The sequence below is a fragment of the Cygnus olor genome, chromosome 24 (assembly GCF_009769625.2).
Source record: "Cygnus olor isolate bCygOlo1 chromosome 24, bCygOlo1.pri.v2, whole genome shotgun sequence".
NCBI lineage: Eukaryota > Metazoa > Chordata > Aves > Anseriformes > Anatidae > Cygnus > Cygnus olor.
In genome coordinates this window covers 4,891,500-4,919,321 of record NC_049192.1, presented here as the reverse complement: position 1 = coordinate 4,919,321, position 27,822 = coordinate 4,891,500, and the positions used below count along the sequence as shown (strand labels likewise).

The following is a 27,822-nucleotide window of genomic DNA, read 5'->3' as shown; positions in this document are numbered from 1 at the left end:
GGACCGTGCTGGGACCCTGCGCATCGCTGCTCTGCAACTTGCTGCCATGTCAGGGCTGACCCCAGTCCGGGCTGACCCCAATCCTGGCTGACCCCTGGCAGCGGAAGCCTCTAAGCCAGCAGAAATCACCTCCTCTCACTGTAACCAGCACCACAGTTTGCCGGGGAGCTGTGCTGGTTCCTCGTACGACCTCCCAGGGCTGGGCACCCCCCCAGTTTTCCTCCTGACACCTTGTGAGCCCACCATGCTGAGGACACACCACACCCATCCCCTCCGCTCGCGCTCTGGGAGCCGTTCACACCTCTCGAGAGGAACCCCCAAACATCTCCTCATACCCCCCTGACCCAGGAGGCTCAGGTGCCCCTGCCATGCCAGCGCTGATCCGGACGGGAGGGCTGTGGCCCTGGGAGCGTGGCCTGGTTGCATCAGAGCCCCGGCATCTCCAGGGCCACCGCTGCCAAGTGGGAGCAGACAGAGCAGTGCAGCCTTCGCGGGCTGATAGCCGCGCAGAGGTGTGTCTGCAGATAATGACAGCCGGGTCTGAAGTCCGGGAGATAAGAGGCTGGGAAAAGCAGCCGAAGGGAGACGTTGCCAGGAGAGATGTCAGGGTTTTGCGGGAGAAGCAGGCTCCCGGTGCTGGGACAGGGCAGGTCCCCCCGGTTCAGAGCTGGCGGAGGGGCAGGGGGATGTCCCCGCAGGATGGGGGAGCTGTGGGGCTGCTGGAGGTGGCCCCTCCGACAGGGCACGGCCAGGCCGACGTGGGCAGCAGGGGTGAATGCTGCTCCAGCAAAAGCTCCCAGCTCTGCACAAGAGCCTTTTGTCCATGCCCCATGTCCCTGCCGCTGCTCCTTGGGCCAATGCCGGAGCCCCGTGGCCCCGGTGGCTCTCAGAAGCAAAATGAGAACAATTAGGAGGTGCCTTTTATTACAGGTGTCTCCGAGGGCCTGGCAGAGTCAGGGTCCAGAGGGCCCTTTGATCTCAGCCCTTGGAAGCCCACAGCCGTGCTGACAGAGCCGCTCTGTGTTCCCAGCTCGCCGGGATGATCATTTCCATGCAGGACAATGAGCTCTTTGTGCCGCCCTGAGTACTGGGCCCTCCCTGCGCCCTCCCTGTGCCCAGTGGGGCTGGCGCGCCTCGAGGCCCCGTCCCTGCACCGCGATGGGGTACAGGAGCCTGGGGATGGCAGCGGGAGCATCCCCAAGTCCCCGACTCCCTGGGGACAAGCCTTGCCATCACAGCGTCCCCACCACGTGCCCCACGGGAAACTGGGGGGTTTTAGTGCCAGGAGGCCAAATTTCCCCCCTGTGCAGCCCCTTGGAGAGGACATCACACCCCCAGGATGCGCTGTGAGATCTTCCTGCTCCCCTGGGGACAAACCCTGCGTGTCCCCAGCCCCTGAGGCTGATCCAGTGCTCAGTGCCTGGGGTGCCAAGCGGGCGCAGGGCTGGTTTCTGCACACCCATGGTTTCTGTGCATTCCCAAAGGGCGAGGTGCTGCAGCACTGCCCCTAGAACATCCCCTCCTGACCCAAAACCCCGCAGTAAATCTGCGTCAGGGGAAGAGCAGGGGGGAGGCACACCCAGAGGGGAACTTGCCCAGCCCCAGCATCCCCCCCCACGCCTCACCCAAAGCCCCTGTGCTCGGCTCTGAGGTCTGGCTCTGTGCCCCTTCCAGCCCCACAGCCTGCCCCACAGAGGTGGCAAGGACACCTTCGTCTCTTCTTTGGCATTGCCTCCACCGCTCCATGGGTCCCAGCGTGGCATGGGGCTGCTGGAGGCTGCGATTTGCACCTGCCTTTGTCCAACACCACATTGCTCTGCAGCAGCAATCAGGGGGACCAGTCGTGCAAGCTGCCGCGGCTGCGACAGCTTTTCCTGGGGTTTGAGGCAAGATTTTGAGTAGATGACCTCTGAGATCTGCTCCCTGGGGAATGTGGTGACCCCACGAGTGCTCTAGGGCACCTATCTGAGACACATCTGGGGCCAGCCTGATCCCCTGGGGGGTTGCTTGGGCGACGACTGTCATTCCCATACGGAGCTGAGTATCTCCTGGCTGTAAACCAGCCGGAGGCAGGAGACGAGCCCTGGGGAAGGCAGCAGCACCAGCCGCTCCTGTCTTACACCAAATTCCTCTCTCCTGTGCCCACGGAGGCCGTGCAGAAGCCCGAGCCCAGGTCCTACAGCCGGCAGCTGCTCTGCGGTGGCAGTGCCTGCCCTGGCCGACCGGCTGATGGATAACGCCAACAGAGCCAGCAGTGTCCCGGCAGGCGGTTTCTGGGCGTTTTTCGCCCTCTCCTCGCACTGGCTGTCACCTTCTGGTTTTGCAAAGCAAATCCCGCTGTGGGGTGGCCACACAGGGGTGGTGGTGGTGTGGGCCATTTGCTCATTTGCCAGGTAAATTCCCTGGGGAGCAGAGCACGCAGAGCAGGGCGTCCTCCCTGCCTGGCCCCACCGAGCTGACAGTGGGGTTTGGGGGTGCCCTGCTCCACGCCACCCCCTGGCAGCCCAGCATCTGCTGCTCGCTCCCTTCTCCAGCAGATCCACCTCCAGGTAACCCAGCCAGAGCAAGGAGCGTCCCTCCCCTGCCGAGCTGGTGCCAGCGCTGGCACATACCTCGCATACCTGGCTGCAGGCATCACCAGCCCTGCTAACCCTTTCCTACTCTCCTACAGCAACGCCCGCCTGGCCCTGGCCTCCCCCGGGTGCCGCCAGCCTCCTGACCCAGCCCCGGCCCCCCCCAAGGATCCAGGCACCGCTGGCACAGCCGGCACCGACACGGGCACGGAGCCGAGGGAGCAGAGGTGGTGCCAAAATTTTTGCTTCGCCGCCTCTGCTGCGTGTGAGCCGCTTTGCTCCACCGGCAGCCCAGAGGGCAGCTCGCAGGGTTTGAGCCCAGCTGCCTGCAGGCTGCTTTACACCCCCCTCTTTCCCTTCCCTTGCACCTCCCTCCGGCAGCCCCCGAGGTGAGGATGCTCCAGCAAAGCTGAAGTCACGGTGTGTAAAGGTATAAAGGCTCCGTTGCAGGAGGTGAGGGCTTGGCAGCAGCTTTTTAACCCCCTGGGTGATCCAAGGGCTGTCCTGCGCCCCTGGCTGTGCCTGCAGGGCTGTTGGGAAGGGAGCTGGGGGACAAATCCGCCCGCACCACACATGGCTGTTTGTGCTGGGTAATTGTTTTGGCACAGACATCGCAGCCCGCTGCTGGCAACACACATCCCTGGAGAAGGAGGGTCGCTTTGCCTCTGAAATCCAGCTGAGGCCGTGTGTCAGAGCAGACCTGAAGGGCTGCCTGTGCGCTCCTGGTGCTGTGGGTGCATTTTGGCACACAGGTGGATGTGTGTCTGCGTGCGTGCCTTGACGGGTGGCAGTCCGCATGCGAGCGGGTGCCCACGCTGCAGGTGTCTGCATCCCTCCTGGTGCACAAAGGAGGGTACGAGCTTTCGTCTGCCCAGTCCTGCTCCTTCTCCACTGGTTCTGCTTGCAAGGAGCCCGTGAGTTCTCCTCTCTCGTTTCACCCTCCCTAAGAGCTCCTCCTGCGCCCTCCCTCACCCTGCTGCCTGCCAGGAGGGCTCCGTGCTGCAGGGTGTGAGACCTGGCTGGAGTAAATCCCCCGAGCCAACCCGCCTGTCCTGGCCGTGTCCAGACACACAGAGCCCACATCCAAGCTCCCAAGCCCCCTCCAGCCAAATGCCAAACTTCATGGGGAGGTGGCTGGGGTACCCTGAGCCGTGCAGGCTGCCCAGCCTCTCGACTGCTCCTCCAGTTCCTCAGAGACCTGCGCGGCCCATGGTGGAGCAGGAGGGATGCAGAATGGGGCAAAACCCTCAGCAGGAAGTTTTGTGCCCGAGGAGTTTGTGCCTGCGCAGTCCCAAGACTCGAGCAAGGCTTTAGAGACATGGGCAGCCTGAGCGGCGCCGCCAGGACCAGCACGGCTGCTGGGGGTTGCACTCGTAGCATGAGCAGAGCCATTTGAAAGCCACTTTGAAACCCCAGCAAATGGTCCAGAGGACAAAAGGGGCAAGCCAATCCTGAGGCAAGCCACGAGGACACGCAGGTGCCTTTGGAGGACACCGAAGGTGAATTTTGGGTCCAGGCAGTGCTTGGTGCACGCTGTACTGCCAGCCCCTTGCTGGGCGGAAGGGTGGGACGGAGCCTATGCTAACTGGGGCCACGAGGAGTTTTGGGGCTGTTTCCTGAAGGGATGGGTCCCAGGAGAGAGCAGGGACTGCCAGCCAAGGCTCACACTGGTGCTGGGTCCCGCCTGCTGGCCCTGTAACCTCAGAGGCTCTGCCAGGCGCTGGCTGCCCCAAGCTGCGCCAGCCTGGGCACACCGCAGTGCCACCGGCACCCCGGGGCTGGCGGTTACTTTTCGGGTGACTAATGGCAAGTGCCCAGGTGACAAGGCTGGCACCGGTCCCTGAGGGCAGGCTGGGTTGGCTCGAGATGGAGATGTGAGTGGCAGAGCCCTGCTCCACGCCTGGCGCTGAGCCCTGGGGGCATGGTGCAGGGATGAGCAGGGGCAGCCCGGCAGGGCACTCAGCGCACCGGGAGCAGAGCGCAGTCTGGCACCTCCGCTGGGTTTCCATCTCCCCAAGTGTTGTTGCCGTTCCTGTATTGCCAGCTCCCGAGCGAGAGGAGTTGAAGGAAACCGCAGCTCGGTGCTGAGACCAGATTTAGATCTTGCGGCTGCCGCAGGAAGCCCGCTCCGGGGCATCTTCCAGCACCTCGCACCCAGCCTGGAGCAGGCTCCCAAGCTGCCGGGTGCCCTGCTCAGACCCAGGCAGCATGCCTCACGCTTACTGAGGCTGCCTGCACTCCTGGGGCAGCCCCACGCTGGGGAAAGCAGTGGGTGAGTGTGCCTGGGGTGATGCACAGCAGGGTGCACAGAGCATGGCCACACTGCAGCGCACCCGGCATCCCCCAGCAAGCAAAACTGGTAACGTAGAAGGGGACATGGCCCTGGGGCATCCCCCAGCAAGCAAACCTGTAAGGGGGAAGGGGGCACGGCTCTGGGGCTTATGTGGCTGAGCCAAGACCACCTGGCAGCCCTGGGTGCTATGCCCAGGGCAGCTCTGAGATCCCCTGAGGAGCAACGAGCTTCCCCACCTGGCCGGGAAACCGAGATCTGAGCCTGGACGCCGCGTCCAAAGGCTGCTCACACCCTGCCCCACGAGCCTGGGGCTGCCGGCGAGTTGCACAACGGGCAGGGCCCAGCCTTGGCACCTGCTCCGCGGCTGCCAGCCCTGGGGCGACCCATCCCCATCCCCACAGCCCCCGCGTCCCCTCCTGCCCAGGGGTGCTGTGGTGCGCAGCCACGGGCAGGGCCGTGGAGCAGCCCAGGCGGTGACAGCTCCGGGGACCTCACCTGCAGCCAGCCCAGTGCCCTCTGTCCCCTTGGTCCTGGTGTCACCGTGCCCCGGGTGGGTGGCAGCACCATCCTGGCATGCTGCTCTTTTCGGAGGTGGTGAAAGGCACAGAGAGGGGCTGGGGGTGTCCCAGTGAGACCGGCCCCCCAGTGATGGAGGAGAGGGGTCCGTGGCGCTCTGCCGAGCGGTGCTGCCGGCTGGGAGGTGCTGAGCCAAACTCTGCAAGCGAAGCAGGCGGCGTGCCTGCATTTTCCTCTCTGTGCCTCGTTTCGTGAGCTGTTTGCTCTGTGCTTTGGTACGAGGCATTTCCATCACCCAGCGGCTGGGCTGGCCCCTCTGCACACCTTAGGGTGCCTGGGGGAGAAGACTGCTGACCTTCCCGGGGTCTCCAGCTCTGAGACCCCTCCGGGAAGCTGTGCCCCCAAGACAAGGGCAGTGCGTGATGTGCTCAGCCCCATGGAGGATATCCCCAACGTGTCCTCCCTCTTGCAGGCTTTTCGATAAACTGAATTATCCGCCTCCTACCTGGAGGGGGAAACTGAGGCAGGGCACGGTGAGGACTCGCTCCCCTCTGCAGGCAGCACCAGGACCCTGCATGGTTCTGTGCTGCCCGCGGGTGCCCGCGGTGCAACTGCGCGCAGGAAAAGGCAGCCTGGCCGTGCAGGGACAAAGAAAACGGAGCTGCCTGGGGCACGCGGCGGGTGACTCAGCCTCCACGGGTGGGGCGAAAGGTCCGGGCTTCACCAAAGCCAGCCTTTCGCAATGTGTTTACCAGGACGCAGGCAGCCTGTGACTTCCAGGAGGGGCAGCCCGGCCTCAGCCCCAAACCTGCTCGCCGGGCTCAGCCAGGCACAGGAGGGGCCGGGTCCCCACCCCGGCCTCGCTGGCTCGAGGCACGGAGCCTTGCCAGCAGCCTCCCGACGGGGCTGTGGGGGCTCTGCCTCTGCCCCTGCACGTGGGGAAGTGATGCACACCGTGCTGAGGTCGGGAAACAAGCTCCCAAAGCAGCCAAAAAATACCCGAGCGCTTCAAAACGCAGCCCACGGGGAGGTGGTGGCGCATCGGAGTATTTATACCCGCATGAAGTCACCCCGGGGAGACGGGCAGAAATTTCCCTGCTTTCCCTACCCTGTTGGCTAGCCAGTGTCCCAACCCCATGACCACCCCCTGCCAGCCCCCCCATACGTGTCCCAGGTGGGCAGGCACGGAGAGGGACGGGCACGTCCCGGCTCATGGAAGGGTTTGGAGCAAAGCTCCCCGTTTGGAAACTCCGCGGAGCAAAGCCAAGGACAACAAGTCCAAGTAATGTTTTACTCTGTTTCAACATTTTGTGGAGCTTGGGACGGGAAATGCTGGTCAGAGGCAGAAAGTACCAATATTTTGTTCTGCAGTGAGCTGGGATGGGCGGCGTCTGGTGGGGGCCACGTCCTGGCAGTCCCCAGCTGGTGAATTCGGCTGCGCTGTTGGAGCACCACCGGGGATGAACGCCCAAGAGCAAGGGTTCGCCACCAGCACTCGTGCAGCCCCCTGAGCCTGGGAATGCCAGCCCCTGGGCTGCAGCTCCTGGCACACGGGGTCCCCCAGGGAAAAAGGGTTTTGGGGCCATCCTGGAGATCCCAGGCACTTTTGGCAGGGCCGTGTCGATCCCTGCTGCGCTGGACGTGGGGCACTGCAGAGCGATGCCGCTTGCAGGTCACACCTAACCAGCGAGGCCCCTCTGTCACGCTGCCAAAATAACGATTTTTCAGCACTTGGCCTCAAATCGCAGCTCCCAGTTAACCCAGATGGGCGCTGGGAATGGCTCCCTAAAGAAAACCCCGTGTGCGCCCCTGTCCCGCCGGCCTCTTGCTGGCAGCTTTCCATCGTGTGACTCGTGCCAGCTCCAGCGCCAGCGGCTGGGAAGGGACCTGTGCCACTGCTTTGTCCCCGGGGCATTTATTGGCATTTATTGCCCATCCTGCGCGGTCACCAGCCGAGGTCCAGGCTGGCAGCAGCTCACGCCGCAGGCACAAACCGGCGTTCCCAGCCTGGCACAGCAGCGGTGGGCAGCTGGGCAATGCTTGCTGCTTCTGGAGACGGTGCAAAGCGTCCGTGCCAAGGCTGGGCACTGCTGCCGACACCTGCTGCGGCTGCCCGGGGAGGGCTCAGCACCTCCGCTGCCCCGCGGGCACCCGCTCCTCCCTGCCGGTGCCCGAGCTTTCACCCCAGCTCCTCCACTGCCCCAGCACCACAGCAGGAACGTCGGGGAGGGCAGGGCCCGCAGATGAAAGAGAAACGTCTGCACCCACCCCATGCCAGGAATATCTGCCCGCAGGGTGTGTGCTCCGTGGGCACGGCTGCTCCTACATCAGCTGCTTCGTGGAGACGGGGCCCCAGCACGGATAGGGGGCCCCATCCAGCCCAGCCCCTAGCCCCTTCCCCTCCTGGTGCTGTGCCCGTGGCTGCCCTGCCTTGGCACGGGAGGACCCACAGCCTCCCCAGTGCAGCAGGACCAAGCAGCTTTTGGCTCCCGTGGGTTACAAAACTCGTGCCCAAATCGATGGGGTCAGAGGGTGTCCGGGGAGGAGCCGCGCAGCACATCCCAGGGCTGTAAAGCAGTGACGCAGCTCCTCTGCTGCTCCTGTTTTCCCACTCGTGTGACTTTCCCCCCTCGCCGCGGCCTCTCCCTGGGGCCGGCTGGCAGGAGCGGGTGACGACACGATGGGTGGCTGCCACCTGCCCCGGGCGGCCACCGCCCCACGGTGGCACGGGGACACGCGGGGAGTGGGGCACGAAGCGGGGTGGGGAGGGCTGCGCTCCCCCCTGGGCCAGAAAATGGTCGTGGCAGGGCAAATTGGGGCTGGGGTCTCACCCTGAGACCCCCAGACTTGAGTCTCTTCTCTCTCCATCCTTGTTTAGTGATGCCCCCCGTTTGGTACCTGCTCTCCTCCCGAAACCGCCCGGCCAGCAGCAGCTTGGGGGGCTCTGGCAGACGGCACCCCCCGAGGTACCCCTGGCCCTCCAGCCGGCTCCGCGTCTGAAATTAAGTTTTATTTCAATTATTGTATCCATAACGGCGGGGGACAGAGCAGGCACAACAAAAATAACCAGTTTCTACGGCAACCAGGAATCGGATGGAATTGTCTCCTTGGAGAGAGCGCCGTCCCCATCGGTCCCCAGCCCGGTGACACCGCAGATCTGTGACACAGGGGATGCACGGGGGGGGGGGGGGGTGCGTTGGCCACAAAAAGGATGTGAAAGGACCCAGGTGGTGTGGAGCAGAGGCTGCCATGAGCAGGATCCCTCCCCTCCGAGCCCTGCCAGCCTCCGAGCACCTTCCCTCCCCCGGCTCGGTGCCGTCCCGTGGGGCTCCGCGAGCAGCAGAACCGGGAGGAATTTCAGCAGTTTCGCAGCTGGAGGAGCAGGACAGGGACCTGCCCTCTCTCGGCCCGTGAGTCACCGCCCAGCCTGCACCACCCGCAGCATTTTGCCATGGACGAGTGGCAAAAAAAAAAACAAAAACAAAAAACCAAACCAAACCAAACCAAAACAAAACAAAGCCCTGGTCCCGCGCTCTCGCCAGCACTGCTCACCCGGCCGCACCGGGGCAGGGGTGGGGGTCCCGTGTGGGGAGCTCGCTGGGGGGGTCCAGCAGCCCGTGATCTCTGGGGGAAGGCGAGGTGTGCTCCTCGTTCCTCGGTGGGAATAACCACCTGTGGGGCTGCACCGGGTGGTCCCGCACCCATCCCCGGAGCAGCCGGAGGGAGGCCAGGTGCGGGGCAGCTCACGGAACCACATGAAGCTGCCGTGCCCACTGCTGAGCCTCAGCCCTGGAGGTTCTGTTGGGACGTGGGCTTGGGCTGCCCTGCTGGGAGCAGGGCTGGTGGGACACATCGACCCCAAGAGGGGCCTCCAGCCTCAAACCTTCACCAGGTTCAGCCTCCAGAAGCCTCCGGGGTCTTTTCCACTGACCTCAGCCCCTGGAAGAGGTCACCACAGAGGGTGCGGAGGCTCCGCTGGGACGTGGGCTCGGGCTGCCCCGCTTAAAGCAGGGCCGGTGGGACACGGGGGGGACCCCAAGAGGGGCCTCCAGCCTCAACCCTTCACCAACCTCAGGCTCCAGGAGCCTCTGGGGTCTCTTCCACCGACCTCAGCCCCAGGAATAGGTCACCACAGAGGTTGTGGAGGCTCCACTGGGACATGGGCTTGGACTGGCAGTGCTCAGAGCAGGGCTGGTGGGACACATCGACCCCAAGAAGTGCCTCCAGCCTCAACCCTTCACCAGCCTCAGCCTCCAGAAGCCTCCGGGGTCTCTTCCACCGACCTCAGCCCCAGGAAGAGGTCACCACAGAGGGTGCGGAGGCTCCGCTGGGACGTGGGCTCGGGCTGCCCCGCTTAAAGCAGGGCCGGTGGGACACGGGGGGGACCCCAAGAGGGGCCTCCAGCCTCAACCCTTCACCAACCTCAGGCTCCAGGAGCCTCTGGGGTCTCTTCCACCGACCTCAGCCCCAGGAATAGGTCACCACAGAGGTTGTGGAGGCTCCACTGGGACATGGGCTTGGACTGGCAGTGCTCAGAGCAGGGCTGGTGGGACACATCGACCCCAAGAAGTGCCTCCAGCCTCAACCCTTCACCAGCCTCAGCCTCCAGAAGCCTCCGGGGTCTCTTCCACCGACCTCAGCCCCAGGAAGAGGTCACCACAGAGGGTGCGGAGGCTCCGCTGGGACGTGGGCTCGGGCTGCTCCGCTCAAAGCAGGGCCGGTGGGACACGGGGGGGACCCCAGGAGGAGCCTCCAGCCTCAACCCTTCACCAGCCTCAGCCTCCAGGAGCCTCCACGGTCTCCTCGCCGGCCTCGGCCTCCCCGAGGGAGGCACCCCGGGGTCACGTGATCCCGGTAATTTCCATTTCGGCTGCTCTGACGTCATTTTTAATTATTTTTTTTTCTTTCCCAGCAGTGATTTTGCTCGCTGGTCCAACCCTTCGGTAACCTGGGGGCTCCCAGCCAGGTCCAATCAGAACGCAGCTGGGGGGGTGAGGGGCGGGCTCTGATTGGCTGCTTGGGGCTCTCCTGAGTACTGATGGTGAGAGCTGGGCTCTGATTGGCCGCCCTGGTCCCTCCTGAGCGCTCATTGGTGGAGCCTGGATCCTGCTGCTGGGGGCAGCACCCATGGGTGGCGAATGGGGCGGGGTGGGGGGAGCCTGGTGGGCAGGGGGGGGTCCCGTGGGGCAGTGAGGGAGCCTGCCCCTGCCTCGCCCCATGGGCATGGACTGGGACCGGGGTGAGACCAGGCACGGGGGTGGGACACCCGTGGGTGCTGGCGGGACCCCTGTGGGGTGATGGGGGGACACCCATAGGAGCTGGTGGGACCCTGTAGGGTGATGCGGGGACACCCATGGGGTGATGGAGGGACACCTGTGGGGTGATGGAGGGACCCCTGTGGGGTGATCGACGGACACCCATGGATGCTGGTGGGACACCCATGGGTGCTAATGGGACCCTCATGGGAGCTGGTGAGACACCTGTGGGTGCTGGTGGGACACCTGTAGGGTGATGGAGGGATCCCCGTGGGTGCTGGTGGGACCCCCGTGGGAGCCGCTAGACGTGTGCTGACCTAGCTGCTGGTCCTCTGGCACCACAGGGGCTTCCTGGGGCTCTCGGTGCTCTGGTTAAGAATCCCTGGGGGGCTCAGCACTGCCCTCCACCTCCAGAGAGGCCCCCAAAGCCGAAATCACTCCGGCTCATCCCTGTAGCCCAGCACTGATCCCCCCCATGAGGCTCCCCTGGGATCCCACAGGGTCTGGTGCACTCCCCTCACCTCTGGGTGAGAACATTTCTCTGGGTGAAGGTCCTGCTTTTTTTTTTTTTTTCTCCTTTCATGCAAACTAATGTGTTCTTTCTTTTTTTTCCCATTCGAGGCACCTGTCCTGACCTCGCTGTGCAGAGCCCAGCCCGGGAAGCTCCCCAGCTCCCCTGCAGCACCCCGGGGCTCACCGCCGGCGCCTTTTGCCTTCCCTCTCGGTGAACCCCGCCGCTCGTTGGCTCCAGCCCTTTTGGCAGGCAACCACCTTCTGTGTACTTAAAAAATGTTTGAACGTTAGTTCGAATGTAAGTTTTCATGCCTTTAGCAAGTCGCTCCTCAAAAAAAAAAAAAGTTTTGGCTCGCCTTCCTGTGGTTTCGCGTTTCACTTGCCCCCATTTCTGCTCCGTGCTGCTCGCTGTGTTTGGACACGGTTATAACTTAATCAAAGATATCACTTTACTTCCAGCAGGCTCCCGCGCTTGCTTTTAAAAAACATTTGCTATAATACTGCTAGAATCTCTCTGGACAAACAGTGTACATTTACTGAGCGCCTCCAGTACCACCTCTGCGTAATTCCGTGCTATCAGCAGACATTTTACTCTTTTGGTGGCCTCTTTAATGGCTTAATTTCCTTGTTTTCTCAGTTTCTTGATTTTAATTGAGTCCATCTTGCACATAAATATTTCTGCGGATTTTACAGCGCTGTTTTTTCTGTCCTAGGACATCGTCATGGCCATCAGAGCCACGATTTGGGCTGGGCTCAGTGCCCTGCTTGTAGAGCCCTGTAACAGACGGGCTAAAATGGGGATGGATGAAGTGTGTGTGTGGGAACGGCTGGGTGTGAAAGCACCATGAGAAACCCTAAAGAGGAAATAATGAGAGTGGCCTACGCTGATAACCAGGGCCACGATCACCGTCGGGCATCCCTCTTGTAGGGGGACGTGAGCAAGGCTCAGAGGCCAAAGCAGCCGCTGTGGAAATGGCTTAATTCTTAAAGGCCGTCAAAACCTGTCCTCGCCTTTATTGCCAGCAATAAAGAGGTGCCCCCGCCTCCTGGCGTGGCCTTGGAGGGTCCCCTGGGGGGTCCCACACCTGGCTGGCAGGAGCTACCTGCACGCCCTCGCTGCAGGGAGCTGGGGTCGGTAGGGAAAGGGGTGCCCGAGGGGTGCGTGCCCGCAGCGGGGCGGAGGTGCCCGTGACCGCGACGCCCTGCAGGGGAAGAGGTCCCCGAAAGACCCTGGTCCTCCCCCCCCACCTCCCCGGCAGCGTGGTGACAGGTTGGTGTCCTTCCCCTGCCACCCCATCTGCCTGCATTCCTGCGGGCTGACTCAGGGGCGTGCAGACACCACCTACCCTGCCCAGCAGTGCGGGAGGGCGCCGCTCCTCCTCCGGGCACAGCAGGGGCAGGATTCGGCCATCCAAGGCCATGAAATCGTTTGGGACGGTGGGTAAGGTCCTGGCTTCAAGCTCGGACCATCGTGCAGGGCTCCTTGCTCCACCAGGAGGAGGAGGAGGGTCCCCCTCTGGGTCTGGGCACTGCTCTTCGCTCTCGCAGCTCCCCCGGGGCTCCTCTCCCAGGGGGGTGCTGGGCACGGACCCCACTGCGGGACCCCATCTAGCATCCTTGAAGAGACAGGAATAAAAGTGAGAAAATCGTGACAGAGAAAAGTAATTTCAGCAAACTGCTATTTTTTAAAAAGCACATAAAAGTAGGTGCCCAGAGGTGTGTTTGGGTTGGGGGCCGGAGGTGTGTCTGTATGCCAGTGGGCAGCGAAAGGCATCGTAGACCAAAAACCGTGCTGGAGCTCGGAAATAGCAGCCCTGTCCCCAAGTGCCAGGGACCATTTGGGACTGAAACCGAAGCAGGAATTGCCTCCAGGGAGCTCCCGACCCCTGTGGCACTGATCGACCGGGGCTGGTGGGAGCGGAGCAGAACCGCGGTGCTACGGGAGAAGCCACGACTGCCCTCCGAGCGTGTGGCAGAGCCCGAGCCAGGCCTCGGTGGCAGGGGATTTCTGTTTTAAACAAAGCCGACTCAGTCTCTCACCCTTCCCTCCCGACCTCCCTCCCTCGCAGGGCGTTTGCCCAAGGTGCACGGCCAGCTCTGCGCTGTGGCACGTGGGGTGCAGGATGCCCGCAGCCCCTCTGCGTCCCGCGGGATCCTCCGGGCAGGTCGGGGACAGGACTTGCACAGGCATCAGTGGTTATTCGGGCAGGACCTTTTATCTCCAAACCTTGCTCACCTCACCCTCCACAAGATTCAGGCAGTGCAGCCGCTTTTCGCCTGTGCTTCCTCGTTTTGGGTACATTTTGGCTGCTGTAGGGTTGGGATGGAGGGAGACATGGGGCATGTGTCGGCACCATCGCCCTGCCCTGAGCACTCGGAGCTCCTGGAGTTAGTGGGGTCACTGCATTTCTCAGTGCTTATCAGCCTGCCGGGTCACTGGTCCCACTGGTTATCAACAAAGGCCACTCACATAACCCCTGCCCCGGTGCTTCTCCTGGCGCTTTCACGTTGAGAAGTTCCATCCACGTTTCAGACCAATTTTAACATTTTATTTACAGTCTCTGTGCCCCGATCCTGCCAAGATCCTGCTCTGTGCTCCGCAGTTCTGGGTGCAACGTGCGATCTGCAGGCTGGTCCACTGAAATCCATCCAAGCAGTTTTGCTCTTTGATAAGGAACATTTGTGGTGCCGCAGAAAGCCGCTCTGCTCAACAAGGGGCACATTTAATGGTGCTAGGGCTGGCCCGAGATTCTGTCCAATGCAAAAAAATCTCCAAGTAAGGTTTGGCAGTTTGGGTTGCAGAAGATGGGAGCTGCCTTGACCAAGGAGGGGTTTTAAGAACTTTTTCAGGGCAGTTCCAGGTTAAGATGTACTTCGAACGATCTCCATCCTTGCTTCATTTGGAAAATGTCCTATTAAAATCTGGAGCTGATTTCCTCACCATTTTATTTCTAAACCCAGCGCCGTTTGGTGGAACCTGCAGCTGCGCCGTGCCATCGAGTGGCTCAGGTGGTGGAAGGGACGTCCTCCCCAGTGCTTTTCCCACAGTGTCCGTCCTCGCTGCGTCCTGGCACCACCGGCAGCACCACCACCGGTCTGGCACCCTGCCCTCCGCCCGCCCCGAGCCTGGCACGGCGCTGGCTCACACACCTTCCTCCCCGCAGCACCTTATCTGCCAGGCAGTCCTAGATGTTCCCACATTTCGTGATTTGTTGGTTGTTTTTTTTTATTTTAGCCACAAGCCGGAGCTTGCAGTAGCCTGGGCACATGGGGTAGGGGTGGCTCTGTGCCTTCCTCCCCTCTCTGGGGCTCACGCAGCACCCTGCAGACAACGCTGTGCTGTGCCATGGATGGTGCCGGTGGGACATCACCAGTCGGACCCCGCTGCCTCTCTGTCCCACATCCCCTCTGCCTTTGCTCTGTGCTGGCAGCCCCAGGTTTGCTCCCACACAGTGAACTCAGGAAAAGTGCTTGCGTTTCTGCGTGACCCCGCAAAGAGGGAGAGACCCTCCAGGCTGGGCAGGACTTTGTGCCCCATGAGCTGACTGCTCATGGCTCTGCTCTGGTCCCAGCACCTGGAGCTGGTGCTTGGGGACACGGTTCAGTGGGTGACATCGGTGGTAGGGGATGGTTGGACCAGATGATCTGGGAGGGATTTTCCACCCCTGACGATTCTGTGACTCTATGAGCCAGCGGGGCAGCTCCCGGCGAGGCGAGCAAGGCACGGCAGGCAGCAGCCCGTGCCCATGGCCACGAGCACCTTGCTGCCAGGGGACAGGGCCAGAGGGGCGAGGAGTCAGCCACCAGTCCCAGAAGCGTTCCTTGGAGCTAGACAGCTTCTCCCTGGGGGCAATGGCCCAAACCCTGGCGGAGCCGGGACGCCTATCAGCCGAGCTGTTAAGCCTTTTGGCAGCTGCCTCGGCGAGGTGTGAGTAACCAAAAGATATCCCCCGCCTACAGTCACGAGTGCTGGGCAGGAGCACGGGCAGGCTATCAGCCCCACGCTGCAATTACTGCTGCATCACCCGTGGGCCAGCTGGGCTCGCGTCACGCTGCCACGCCTGGCAGATACCGGCAGGATGGGGCCGTCACCCGGTGACTCAGGGCCACCGGCGCCGGAGGCACTGACCTGGATCTCAGGGAGAGCGTCTTGCGAGCTGCTGCCTCGCTGCAGCCTGGAGAAACCCCAGCACGTCGTGGGCTGCTGGCTGGCGGCACTGTGGGTCGGTGTCTCGGTGCTGAGGAGCTCGCTGCGCGGGGCTGAGTCACGAGAGAGCAAGGGAGAGCTGCGCAGGGCTCCTGGGGTTTTCTCCGTCTGGGAGGGAGGCTTTGCCTTCCCCCCACCTGCATCATCCAGCTTCCTCTGAGCTGCTGCTCAGCACCACATCCCTGTGGAACAGGGCCTTTCAGGCAAAGGCTCGGGGGTTTTCCATCCTGAGCCGGGTCTGTAGGCACCTTCAGAGCACTCAGTGCCGATCCCGTGCGTCTCCGGCACCTTGGAGGGGTCCTGCGCACCCCATCACCTGCGTGTGGCCACACAGCACCGGCACAGCCCTAGCACGGCGCTGCCCACAGGCACCAATCCTGCAGGGCAGGGCACGGACAGGTGATGGTTGTGCCCCCCGCCATGAGCTCCTGCTCCCCAGGACGATCCTCTCCCCACTTCTTTGGTGCCAACGATGAGAACAGGACCAGCTCCGGGGGACACCCGTGGCACCTGAGGTCTAGCAGTGCCCTTGCTGGCTCCAGCAAAGGCTCCTCTGGGTCCATCAGGGCCAGGAGGGGGGCTTTCTGGCTTATTCCCGCCCTGATTCACCTATGGGCTGCCCTGGGGACGCAGCTGTGCCCCTGTGGCTGGGACATCTCAGGTGGAGGACAGGTTCCTGAGGCCACTGTGCCGAGCTGGTGGCCTGGGAGGTGACAGCACGGAGAGCCCCCCAGCACTGGGGGGTCTTGGAGAAGGGGAGGGCTTCTTGGGCAGAGGGTCCGCAGCCCCGGCCCTCATTTGCATGCGCACAGAGCAGGGAATTTCCCCATTTTTTTCCGTCAGCAAGCAGCCGAACTTTCTGCAGGGTGACCTTCGTCCCCACCCAGGGTGGGGCGACTGCGGCAGCTGCCAAATGTCACCGCGGTGCTCCGCTCCCCGCCAGCGCTCTGGGGGCAAATCCCCCTGCCTGGGGCTCAGCAGGGCTGTGGGCAGCCCAGGGCACGGTCAGGACCCTCCCCAGCACCCTCACAGCACTGGCTTGGTGCACAACGAGCAGGCAGACCCCCCCTCAGCCCTGCATGTCCCCAGGGTCCCCGGTTGGCAGCGCCCCGCAGGCCGGGGCGCACAGTGGTGCTGGCTCTGCAGGGCCTGGTGGCAGCCACCAGCGAGGATGGACAGTTCTGGGGATGCTCAGCACTTCACAGCGTCAGGCCCCCAGTGCCGTGGTGAGGAGCCACTTGGTTTGAAGGGAAATGGGGGGCAACCAGGAGAGGCAGCTCAGGAGACCGAGCCTGGATTTGGGGTGGGGGGCTCTGAATAGCAGCGTGGAGATCTGTGTCCCCGCTGCGAGCTGCTCACTGCCAGGTCCCCCTGGGTGCACCACGGCCCCTCACACTGCTCCAGGTCTGTCTGTGCCCAGCGCTGGGCATGGCCCCATCCTGCAGTGACAGTGCCACCAGGCCCCCTGGCAGCCCCATGGCACTCGGGCACCAAGCCACGGTGTTCCCGGTAAGCACAAACCACAGGATCATAAAATTATTAGGGTGGAAAAGTTCAGGATCACCAAGTCCCACCACCAACCTGACCTACCGAGTCCCATCACTAACCCACGTCCCTCGGTGCCACGTCCACATCTCTTAAATACCTCCAGGGACAGGGACTCCACCACCTCCCTGGGCAGCCCGTTCCGATGCCCGACCCCGCTCTGCGTGAAGAAATTCTGCCCCATATCCAAGCTAGACATCCCCCGGCACCACTTCAGACTGTTTCCCCATATCCTATCACTTGTCCCTCACTTTTGCTCCCTGACCTTGGCCGGTTCGAGCAGCGCACGGGAGGCAGCCAGCGCCGTGCTCGCACAGCACCGCAGGGCTGCTCAGCACCCATCCTCCTGCGGGCAGGTGATTTTCCATCAGGGCTTCCCAGCGCTGGGGCAGGCACCGGGGTTGCAATCGCAGGGCACCCACACCGCCTCTCCCTCTGCCGACACCGGTGGGGATGGCAGCGGTGGCCTTGCACCATCCCCTCACCCCTTTGGGAGCCCCACGGCCCCGGCTGCGCCCTGCACCCCAGGGGGTTTCAGCCCCCACCCTGCGGGAGGAGCCAGGACTCCACCGGTGATGTCCCCAAGGACTTAAGGAGGGGATGCTGCGATAGTTCCCCAAATCCCAGCTCTGTACAGCTCAGAAGCCCCCAGCTGCAGCGTGGCACAGCCTGAGCAGGGGACGCAGCAGCTCGGGAGCCCAAGGTTTTACCCAGAGCAGGGAAAAATGAGGGGTCACCAGAAGAGTCGGAGACACCGAGCTGAAGCAAACAGAGAGAACACCTTTCCCCCAACAAAACGAAGGTAGAGGGTTTGAAGATGGCCTATTTTCTGCAGGGACCTCGGTTTTGCTCCCAGTCGCAGCTGTGCACTTGTGAGCCCTCCTGCCTGCAGAGGGGATTGGAGGGCAGAGAGCCGAGTGGGCTCGGGCAAAGGGGCTGAGCTCGGCGCCTCCCCGAGCAGCCTCTCACTGCTTCCAGGACACGACTTGTTTTATTGCCCTGGCAAATATTGTCTTTTCCCTAAGCTGAACTCGCCTTGGGCTGTCAGTTCCTCCCTCTGGACACAAAGCGACCGCCCCGCTGCCAACAGAAAGGCCGATAAAACGCCTCCCGGTGCAGGCAGCATGGCCCCAGCCCCGCAGAGAGCCCGGCCACCCCCAGGCAGCCCCGGCAGCTCCTGCTCAAAGAAATCCCCCTCGCCCTCCTGGTTTCCCCACTGCGGAGCCAGGCTGAGCCTTCACATCATGCTTTAATGTGGCTCCTGGTGGGAACGCTGCCTGCAGGGAGGAGGAGGAGAACCGGCGGCCCCGTGGGTTTGCTCTGCACGAGCTCCTGGGGAGGAGATAGAGAAGCCATGGGCAGCTCGCGGAAGCCTTCCACGGTTCCTGAGCAGCTGGAGAAGCTGCTCCAACATCGCTGCTTCACCCCAAAAAATCACCCAGCTTCCGGGCCGAGCCACCAGCGTGCAGGGTGGGCGCTGCCAGGACCCCGATGGGAACGCCAAGCATCCCGCAGCGAGGTGGGCTCAGCACACGTGGGGTTAATCCGGACACACAGAGCAGGGTCTCGGCTGCCAGCAGTGAGACCAGGGGGAATGGGGGCTGTAGTGGTGCTGGTGCCCACCGCAGGGTGTCCTCACCCAAGCCCACCTCCAGCAGCCCCGCGTCCACAGCCCCACGTCCTCGCTCAGCAGCTGTGCCTGCACCAGCCCCATCCATGTTTGCCGTGTCCCTTCCCTGCCCTCTCCTCACTTTCCCAAGAAGCAAGCACATCACCGTGAGGGCACAGGGCAGACGTGCCCAACCCCCTGTTGCTGCTTTGCTCCTGTGGAGGCTGGAGGTGCAAACAACAGGGAGCCCTTTTCCTCCTCTCAGGAAGCGTTTGGCTCTCGCCTGCCCCTCCGGCCACCCCAGCAAGAGGGGACGTGTGAGGTGCCACCAGGCGGGTGGGTGACAGCAGGTGGGTCACTGCTCAGGTCTGCTGTGCTCCTGACGAGAGCGGAGCACGAGGTGGATGGCTTCGGGATGTCCCAGGGGCTTTGGGGAGTCTGCTCGGCACTGACATGGCTGGGCACGGTGGTGTGGCCCCTGGTGGCCGAGCAGCAGGCACATGGCCACATGAAGGAGACCCCCAGGGCTCCGTCTGATGCACGCCACAAGGAGCTTGTCCCTCCTGCAAACAGCTCAGCATCGCTGGTGCTGTCACCTCTGAGAGGACATGCTCCTGGCTCCGTGCACAGGCAGCCACATCCCTATGTACGGGCACCCAGCCGGCTCCCCGTCAGCACACCTGTGGGCGCTTCGGGCACATCGCTGCCAGGATTTCTATTCCAGCCTCCTCCATCTCAGCCGTGTGTGGGCGCAGTGGTTAGGAGGTGAAGCTGAGAGGCTTCGTGACTCTGAAACTCTTCTGGCTTTGCCCCATTTCTATTAGATAATTCTGGACTTTTTACCGTGGGGTGCTGTCCCCATGGGCCCAGGGTGGGAACACGTGATTCTTAGGTTGGATGAAGTATCTGGAAGGGGGGATTTGGGAAGAAACCTCTCCCGGGTCACACTTGGGAGCTCTGACTGATGCAGCACCTCCCCGGAGACGTCTGCAGGACGCAGGCACACACCCATCTCCCGAGAAACAGCCTCAGCCTGTCTGTGAATCTGGGCTGGAGGAGATAAACGTGTGGTTCCCAGTGTCTGGGGCTGCTGTCTGGCCCCCAAACTGGGGGCAGCCAGGACCCTCTGCTGGGGGAGCTCCTGGACGAGGGGTAAGGGGAGAGGAGCTCGGGGCGGCGGCTCGGGCAGCCCGCCGGGGTCACCACCGTGGCACCCAGGTGTCACCTTGCCCCAGTGAACTCTGCTGTTGTCTTCAGGCAGTTCCCTGACACACCTGGCTGTTGTGCAACAGCAATGAAATGAAACTAAAAATAGCTCCCTCTCCTTCCAGAAAAAACACTGGGCTGAGGGTGCCAGCTGCCAGCACCCTGCCAGCAGCCGAGGAGCGCACCGAGGGCTCCCTCCTCCGAGCTGGTGCGGGCACTGGGGAAGGCTCTGCTCCTCCTCCTCCTCCTCCTCCTCCTCCTCCTCCTCCTCCTCCTCCATCTCCCTCTCCTCCCCCTCCACCTCCACCACCACACCAGGGAGCAGCTCCCCATCTCCTACATAATTACAACGCCGGCCGTGCTCGGCTGCCCAAGTTGCTGTGCCCTGGCTCCGCTTGCGTCCCCACATCTGAGCACAGCGCCGTGCCCCTCTGCACACCAGTTTTCAGCATTCACAGCTCACACGTTTTAGGGGTTTGTTGCCCGCTAATGAGAACATTGGCTCATTTGAGATATGGTTTGCTGGGCCCAGGCCAGAGCAGTCACAACCCCTGGGGCTGGTCTCCTGACCCTTCACAGGTTCACCCCTGGCTGTAGCCACCTGCAGCCTGATCCTGCACGACCCTCGGGCATCATCGAGCTCTGGCAGAGCTGTTCTTCCCCTCCTGCAGGTGGGATATTGGAGAGTCGGACCAGAATTCACTTCAAGGGGAGCACCAGACCAGAAATCCCCTTGAGGTGCCTGTCTCTGTGCACCCACTGCTCCCAGGACAGACCTCAGCCATTTCCACCGCCTGCCCCTGCAGAGCCCAGCAGGAGCTGAAATCCTCTGCTCCCCTTCGGCCGGATCCAAACGATGCTCACAAAGCACAGCGCTCTCAGGAGACGAGGAGCAGCACCTGGGGGGTGGGAGAAGCCACATGAGAGAGGCAAGAAGCCAGGCACAGCCCTGGGCTGCTGGTGAGCCCAGAATTTTGGGGGCCGCTGCTGCCTGGCAGCATCACAGGCAGTGGGGAGAGCCTACGAGGGAGGAAGGAAGGGCTTGCACTGGGCCAAGTGGTGGGAGAGCAGAGCCTCCTCCTGCCTCCCCTGGAGGGCCGGGGGGCCGTGGGAGTCTCTGCCACCAGCTGAGGTGACCGAGCACCAAGGGCCGGCTGCCCACAACATGATTTTGAGCACAGCAGGAGCATGCCACTGCTGAAACCCACCTCGTCGGCACATGTCCTGCTTCCTGCCAGCTGCCGTCACCCTCTGGGCTCCAACACCGCCCCACACGGAAAAGGGACAGACCTGAGCCCCCCAGATCTGGGGTAACCCCACCACCTCCATCCTGGCTTGCATCCCTGTGGGCTGCCTCTGTGCCACCGGGCTTGTTCCCAGCCGGACCTTGGTCCCTAGGGTGCTGCAGTCACGGGGACGAGGTGACAGTGCAAGGGGAGAGAAGAGACAGGGGACCAGGAGCACAGAGGAGAGGTTGAGGGTGCAGGGGCACCATGTCTGACCTCAGCTTTTGGCATGTTTAACTCATGCTGGGACCAACATGAGAGCACATAGGCAGGGCGGGATGGGCAGAACACAGCCGTCACCTGCAGCTCGCCGTCTCCTGCAGCGTGTCGATGGGCTTTTGTAGCAGATCCAGCAGATCCAGCAGCAGCCAGGCTGCTGAGGGTTCGTGCTTCCCCGTGTGCCGTGGGGACTCCTGCACCCTGAGGATGGAGGAGGAAGGGCGAGCGCTCCCACTGCTGGCTGGGGAACTGCTTCGTCCCCGGGTGCCCGGGTGAGAAGTTAACGCAGGCGTGGTTTACAAGTTACAAATCGCAGCAGAGAATTTGTGAGTTGGGAACCTCGTGAATTAAAGTGATGAATTCCTGCATTCACCTGCTAGGCTAGGCAGTGCAAAAGGGACAGAGCCCCTGCTTGTTGCTTTTGTTTCTTTTTGCTCCTGGAGCTCATAAAATAAAGTTTAATTTACAGAATATGTTGTCCTGTAAATCTGAGAGATCCAAATGGAGCTCTTAAAATAAAGTTTAATTTACAGAATTTGTTGTCCTGTGAATTTGAGAGATCCAAAAGGCCTGTGACAGGAGAGTTGATGGGAATGGGGAGAGGTGGCTACAGGGGATCGGGGACCCTCAGTCCTATCCAAACCCCTGTCCCAGGGGGAAATCAGCAGGGGAAGCAGCAATAAATCTTGGGAGAGCAGGGCCAGCAGATCTGACGCCCCAGAGCAGCAAGGAGCTGTGCCGGAGGGCAGCCTGTCCTTCCTTGCACCCACATCCCGCTCCTAACCAGGGAGCTGGCCAAGTGGCCCGGCTGTTCGAGGACATCCTGGGTGCAGGCTGAGAGTGGCAGGGAAGGGGACAGGGGACACGCAGTGCCCGTGTCTGGGGGCTGGCAGGTGGCAAGGGCTGAGCTCTGAGCTCTCCCCGGTGCTCAGCCCTCGGCATCCTCAGCCCGGGCTGCTCTGGGGGGTGCCAGGGGGATTTGGGGTGCCGTGGGGACGTGCCGGGATGCCTGGCCCAGGCTCTGGCGTGGCTCTGCAGTGCTTGGCAGCCTCCCCGGGAGCGGGTGGGTGACCAGCAGAGGGCCTGGCTCTGCCTCTCCCCAGCAGCTTTTATTCTGCCCAGAGCTCTCCGGAGAGCCCAGAGCAGCGGCCAGAGCCGGACAGAGCGGGTGCTCCTCCAGACGCCTCCCTCGCTCCCCGCAGCCCCGGGGTTGCTGCGCTCGGGGCTGCTGCATCTCCTGCGACCTCTTCCTCCAGCGGGTGCCTTGGGGACCATGCCTTCGCCGCCCTCACTCGTCCTCCTGCTGCTGGCACTGCTGGGGACCGCGGCGATGCGAGGCACAGCCGGGCAGCCTGGAGGTAGGACGCTGCCCCGCATCGCCCCGGAGGTGCGGCTGCGCCGGGGCACGGTGGAGGACTCCAAATCGGTGCAGCAATACGTGCCGGGGGTGCGCGTGGAGTTCCCCCGGCCCATCAACTCCGCCAGCCTGCACCCCACCAAGGCCCTGGTGCCCTCCAGCACGGATCCCGCGGAGCAGCAGCGAGGGGTCCCCACGGACGGGCAGGGGGTCGAGCCCCGAGCAAACCTCACCACGGTGTCCGACAGGAGGCTGCAAATCCAGAACCCGCTGTACCCGGTGACGGAGAACTCGTACAGCGCCTACGCCGTCATGTTCCTGTCCCTCATCGTCTTCGCCGTGGGCATCATCGGGAACCTCTCTGTGATGTGCATCGTGTGGCACAACTACTACATGAAGAGCGCCTGGAACTCCATCCTGGCCAGCCTGGCCTTCTGGGACTTCCTCATCCTCTTCTTCTGCCTGCCCGTGGTCATCTTCAACGAGATCACCAAGAAGAGGCTGCTGGGGGACATCTCGTGCCGCATCGTGCCCTTCATGGAGGTAAGGGGCTGCGCGGGGCCCTCCAGGGGCTCCTCTCTGCCCCCTTGTTTTGGGGACTGGCACAGGGGCTGTGTGTCCCAGACCCCACCACGGGGCTCTGCAAGGAGCCGAGGGACATTCCCAATGTTACCCCTCCTGCTGCCTCTGCCCTGGGCTCTGCAGCCAGCACCGGTGCTCCCAGGGCTGAGAAGAGCCCATGAAACCCTCCTTTGTCCAGCCTTCTGTCCGTGGGATCCGTCCGTCCGTCTGTCCCTGTCCCAGCCCGACACCCCCAGTGCTGGCTGTGGTGGCTGCTGGGGGGGACTGAGGGCAGGGGGCTGCAGGTGGGGCACTGGGGAGCGGTGCTGGGGCAGGATTACGGTCGGGAACCTGAGATTTTTCCTGATCCCCAAGCCCCACGTAGGACGGGGTGGCTGCCATTTAGAAAAGGCTGCTGGGGTCGTGGTAATGGGACAGGTGGGGTGAGGAAAAACTCCCCGGGTGTTTTTGCAGGGTCTTGCTCTTGCACTGAACAAACCCAGGCTGTGGGGCATCCCCTGTGCCGCTGGCCCCCTCCATGCCCACACCCGTCAGACAGCCAAAAAATGGCCCCAGGATGTAGACTCGAAGAATCCCAGAACCATTTAGGTTGGAAAAGACCCTTCAGATCGTAAAGCAGAACCATCAACCTGACCCTGCCAAGTCCACCACTGAACCACGTCCCTAAGCGCCAGGCCCACTCGACGGCACACGTCCCATCACACCCCCTCCCCAAAATCCCCCTGAGCTGTCCCGCTTCTGCTGGAGGCTGGGACCCGCAGGACTCCTGGGTGCCATTGCAGGGGGGGGGGTTCTGCAGAGGCGGGGGGGGTCTGCAGAGGCAGGGGGGTCACAGCTTGGCACCCGGTGCTGCTGCTGGGTCCTTTGGGTGCAGGCCTGGGCGATGGTGCCCACAGCTGTGTGCCAGCTGCCAGGCACGGCCCTGGTGCTTGCTGGAGGAAACACGGGGCAGTCCCATCCCTCCCAGCCACATCCCCACTGCTCAGCAGGCAGGGGCTACTCCTTTCTGGGGGGTCTCATCCCTCTCCTCCACCTCAGGCCTCCCATGTCACGGCCATGCAGAAAGAGGACTCAGAGAGGGGCAGGAATATGGAGAGGAAAGGGGGCAGTCCCCAAACCAGCCCCCTTCTTGAGGAGGGCCTGCCGTGGCCTGAACCCCAGGAGCTGGCCATGTCCGTGGGGGGGTTCTCCTGGAGGTGGCATCTCCGAGTGCAGTGACCCAGCAGCACCACGGTGCCCTGGGGACAGCTGCGTCCCCCCAGGGGGCAAGAGGGCTGCTGAGACATGGGGGCTGCTGATGGCACAGACCCAGGGAGGCACGGTCCCGGCACGGTGCAAACATCTCAGGCTGCAGGATGGGCCCCACCAGGAGCAAATCTGCTCTCCCCCACGGTGCTGGGTCGCAGGGGAAGGGTGCTGTGCTGAGCCCGAGCTGCACGCTGGGACCATGGGCACCAGGAGGGAGAGGAGAGACTGGGGAACAGCACAGGGTGGAGGAGAGGCAGTGGCACGGCCAGCGCCGTGGTGGCACACAGCATCCATGCTGGATGCTCAGGGTGGATCTGGCTGTGGGGCAGAGGTGCTGGGACACGAGCAGTGGCCCTGGGTGGTGGGGCAGGGAGGAAATTTTGGGCTGGGGCTGTGGTGCTGAGCCAGGGGAGATGCTGCTGAGTGTAGCTGGATGGTGACACTGGGTGTTGGGCACGAGTGGCTGTGCTCTGCAACGCTCACGAGGCCGAGCCAGGACCACTGCAAAAGGCTGGGCGGGGATGCCCGACCTGGTTTGGGGTCAGGGTGTCAGCCCTTTTTCTTGCCAAACCTATTGGTGGGTGGCTTCGTGAGGCCAGGAACGGCCCCGGGGCCAGGAGGCACCAGCATGTGACTGCGCCGTGCTCCTGGGGCTTGGCGCTGAGCGATGCTGCGTCCCCGGAGCCGGGACGTTGAATGCTGATTGTGACCCTCAGTGCCTTGCCAGCCCTCCCTTTGCCTCCTCTGGCCTCTTCCCCTTGGCATACAGGGATGTTTTTCCTGCCATTTTCAATGCAGCGGAAATTGCCCCGAGCTGATTTGTGACAAGGGCAGCTCCGGCTCCTTTGGGCTGCTGGGGCAGCAGGAGGCAGGGCAGGGACGGGGCAGCTGGGGGGCCCTGGGAAGGCTCTGCTGAGGGCGATGCTCCCTGCTTTTTCTCTCCTAAACCCATTCAGAAAGGAGGAAGAGCCTGAGGGACAATCCTGCCATCCCCACCCCGGCTGGATGGACAGACAGCCACCCACCGAGGCCTTTCCCTGCTGCAGGATGGGGAGCGGGGCAGGGACAGACAGGGCATAAAAGGGACATTTTATTCCCGTGCCCTTTCAGCAGGGACAGACAGGTCAAAAAGGGACATTTTCATCCCGTGCCCTTTCAGGAGTCACAGGAAAGCGGCCCCAAACCTGGGATGCAGCCACAGGCCGTGACCTCCGTAAAACCAGGGAGAAAGGCTCGAGGGCTGCGGGCTTGGGTAGTTGGGGGTTGGTCACTGAGGTGATAAAACCAAACCCCCAAGGTGATAAAACCAACCCCCTGAGGTGTCCCTGTAGAGAAACCCACTTCTACCTCCCCCCTTGCTAGGTGTCGTCGCTGGGAGTCACCACCTTCAGCCTCTGCGCCCTGGGCATCGACCGGTTCCACGCGGCCACCAGCCCGCAGGCCAGCGCCCGGCCCATCGAGCGGTGCCAGTCCATCATCGCCAAGCTGGCCGTCATCTGGGTGGGCTCCATGACGCTCTCGGTGCCGGAGATCCTGCTCTGGCAGCTGGCGCAGGACACGTCGCCCGTGTCGGGCGCGGTGTCGGAGTACTGCACCATGAGGCCTTCGGCCAAGCTGCCCGAGTCCGTCTACTCGCTGGTGCTCACCTACCAGAACGCGCGGATGTGGTGGTACTTCGGCTGCTACTTCTGCCTGCCCGTCCTCTTCACCGTGAGCTGCCAGCTGGTGACCCGCCGGGTCGGCGGCGGCGAGAAGAAGGCCGAGAGCCGAGGGACGAAGCACGGGCAGTGCGAGAGGCACCTGAACTGCACCATCATCGGGCTGGCCGTCGTCTACGGGCTCTGCGCCACCCCCGAGAACGTCTGCAACATCGTGGTGGCCTACATGTCCCCTGACATGTCCAAGCAGACCTTGGACCTGCTCGGCCTCATCAACCAGTTCTTCCTCTTCTTCAAGTGCTCGGTGACGCCCGTCCTGCTCCTGTGCCTCTGCAGGCCCCTGGGCCAGGCCTTCATGGACTGCTGCTGCTGCTGCTGCGAGGGCTGTGGCCCCGACGCTGCCTCCAGCGAGGGCAGCGCCGACAGCAAGCTCAAAACGGAGATGTCCTCCTCCATCTTCTTCGACAAGCCCCGGGAGTCCCCCCCGCCCCTCCTGGCCCTAGGCACGCCGTGCTAAGCGCCGCCCCGGGGGCTGTAGAGATTCGTTTTGCCACCTCCTCCCGAGACCAAACGTCGTTTTAGTGCCCGTGTCTGGACGTGGAGCAAAGCAAGAAGCAGCAGCTCAGGGGCTGCGCCGGGGGGCTTCCGACCCCGTGTTGGGCGGGGGGGGGGGGTCCTGGCCTCGTGGCTACGTCGGCGGCCTCCTCGCCTCTGCCCGGAGGCTGGGAGGACAGCAGCACCCTCCATCCTGCACCCTCCGTCCCTGCTGCCCGGCCGGGCTCAGGGGGTGCTGCTCCGGTGATGGAGCTGCGCAGGAAAGGTCCCCTCCGATACCAAGGAGGGTTCGCAGAGGACTTTTAGCAAACGCAACCTGCCCTCGTCCTGCCCCGTCCCCTCCTGCCGGCCCCCTTCCACCGTAGGGGAAGGTCCCAGCCACCAGCGGGTCCCAGCAGTGCCCTGTAAGAGCTCAATAAACCAGTAAGCTAGAGCACGTCGTGCCTGCAGCTGTCCAGCAGTGCCTGGGGGGGGGTCTGAGTGGGACCCCCGCTCCTCCCTCGGGCTGGGGGGCTCTGGGTGGGCATGGGCAGCCTGGGGAGGACGTGAGGGGACACACAGGGGCAGGAAAGCAGTCCCACTGGGGCAGGCAGCACCTAAAGGAGACGGGGAAAGGCGCCCAGCTCCCCCGTCCCAGTCCCTCTGGGGTGTTGCTGAGCCCCCTGAGCACCAGGCTCGGAGCTTTGAACTGGTCCCAGTAAGGGCTTTCACCCACCCAACCCCAAGCATCCTTTGCCCACGGGGAGGGGGGGGGAGCACAAAGAGCTCCCCAAACGCTGATTTCACACCACCGGCTCCCCCAAACCCCACAGCCTCCCCCTCGCCCCGGGCTCCTGCTCCCTTTTGGGGCCGCTGAGAGCACCCCGAAGGTGGGAGCGGGCCGGGGGCAGGCTGGCGGTGCTGGCCCCCCCCGTGCAGGGGCTGTGAAAGCTCCTTGTGTGCGGCTGGCGCCCGCCCCAGCCCGTGGGATGCCGGGGCGAGGGAGACGGGTTGCTACGGCCGGGTGAATGCGGGGGGCTCACTGCGGGCTTTGTGCGCCGCCGGCACCCACCGAGCTTGGCTTTCTCAGCCCCGTTACCAAGGAGACAAAAGCCCCAGTTTTCTTCCCAAAGCACAAAATCGGGTTTTTCTTTTCCACCGCCAAAACCCAGCGCCCCCCCCCCCCCCCCGCCCCCCACCTCCTCGGGCTGGTGTTGGCGA

The 27,822-nt window shown here is 63.2% G+C and overlaps 1 protein-coding gene and 1 long non-coding RNA gene across 3 annotated transcripts; both read left to right on the top strand.

Annotated features, from left to right (window-relative positions):
- The first annotated feature begins 10,511 nt into the window (after positions 1–10,511).
- Positions 10,512–11,506, top strand: LOC121059313. 2 transcript variants are annotated; one of them, XR_005814482.1, is made up of 3 exons: positions 10,512–10,621; positions 10,982–11,164; positions 11,259–11,506. It is a non-coding gene; the product is annotated as an uncharacterized LOC121059313 (long non-coding RNA). The 2 variants fall into 2 exon arrangements; XR_005814481.1 differs by having other exon boundaries at positions 10,512–11,164.
- A 6,887-nt stretch (positions 11,507–18,393) lies between these two features.
- On the top strand, positions 18,394–27,055 carry GPR37L1 (G protein-coupled receptor 37 like 1). The gene is given in 4 exon segments (XM_040535438.1): positions 18,394–18,421; positions 22,261–22,283; positions 22,286–23,122; positions 25,772–27,055. Coding segments are annotated over 4 exon segments (1,701 nt in total). The 3' UTR covers positions 26,585–27,055.
- The last annotated feature ends 767 nt before the right edge of the window (positions 27,056–27,822 follow it).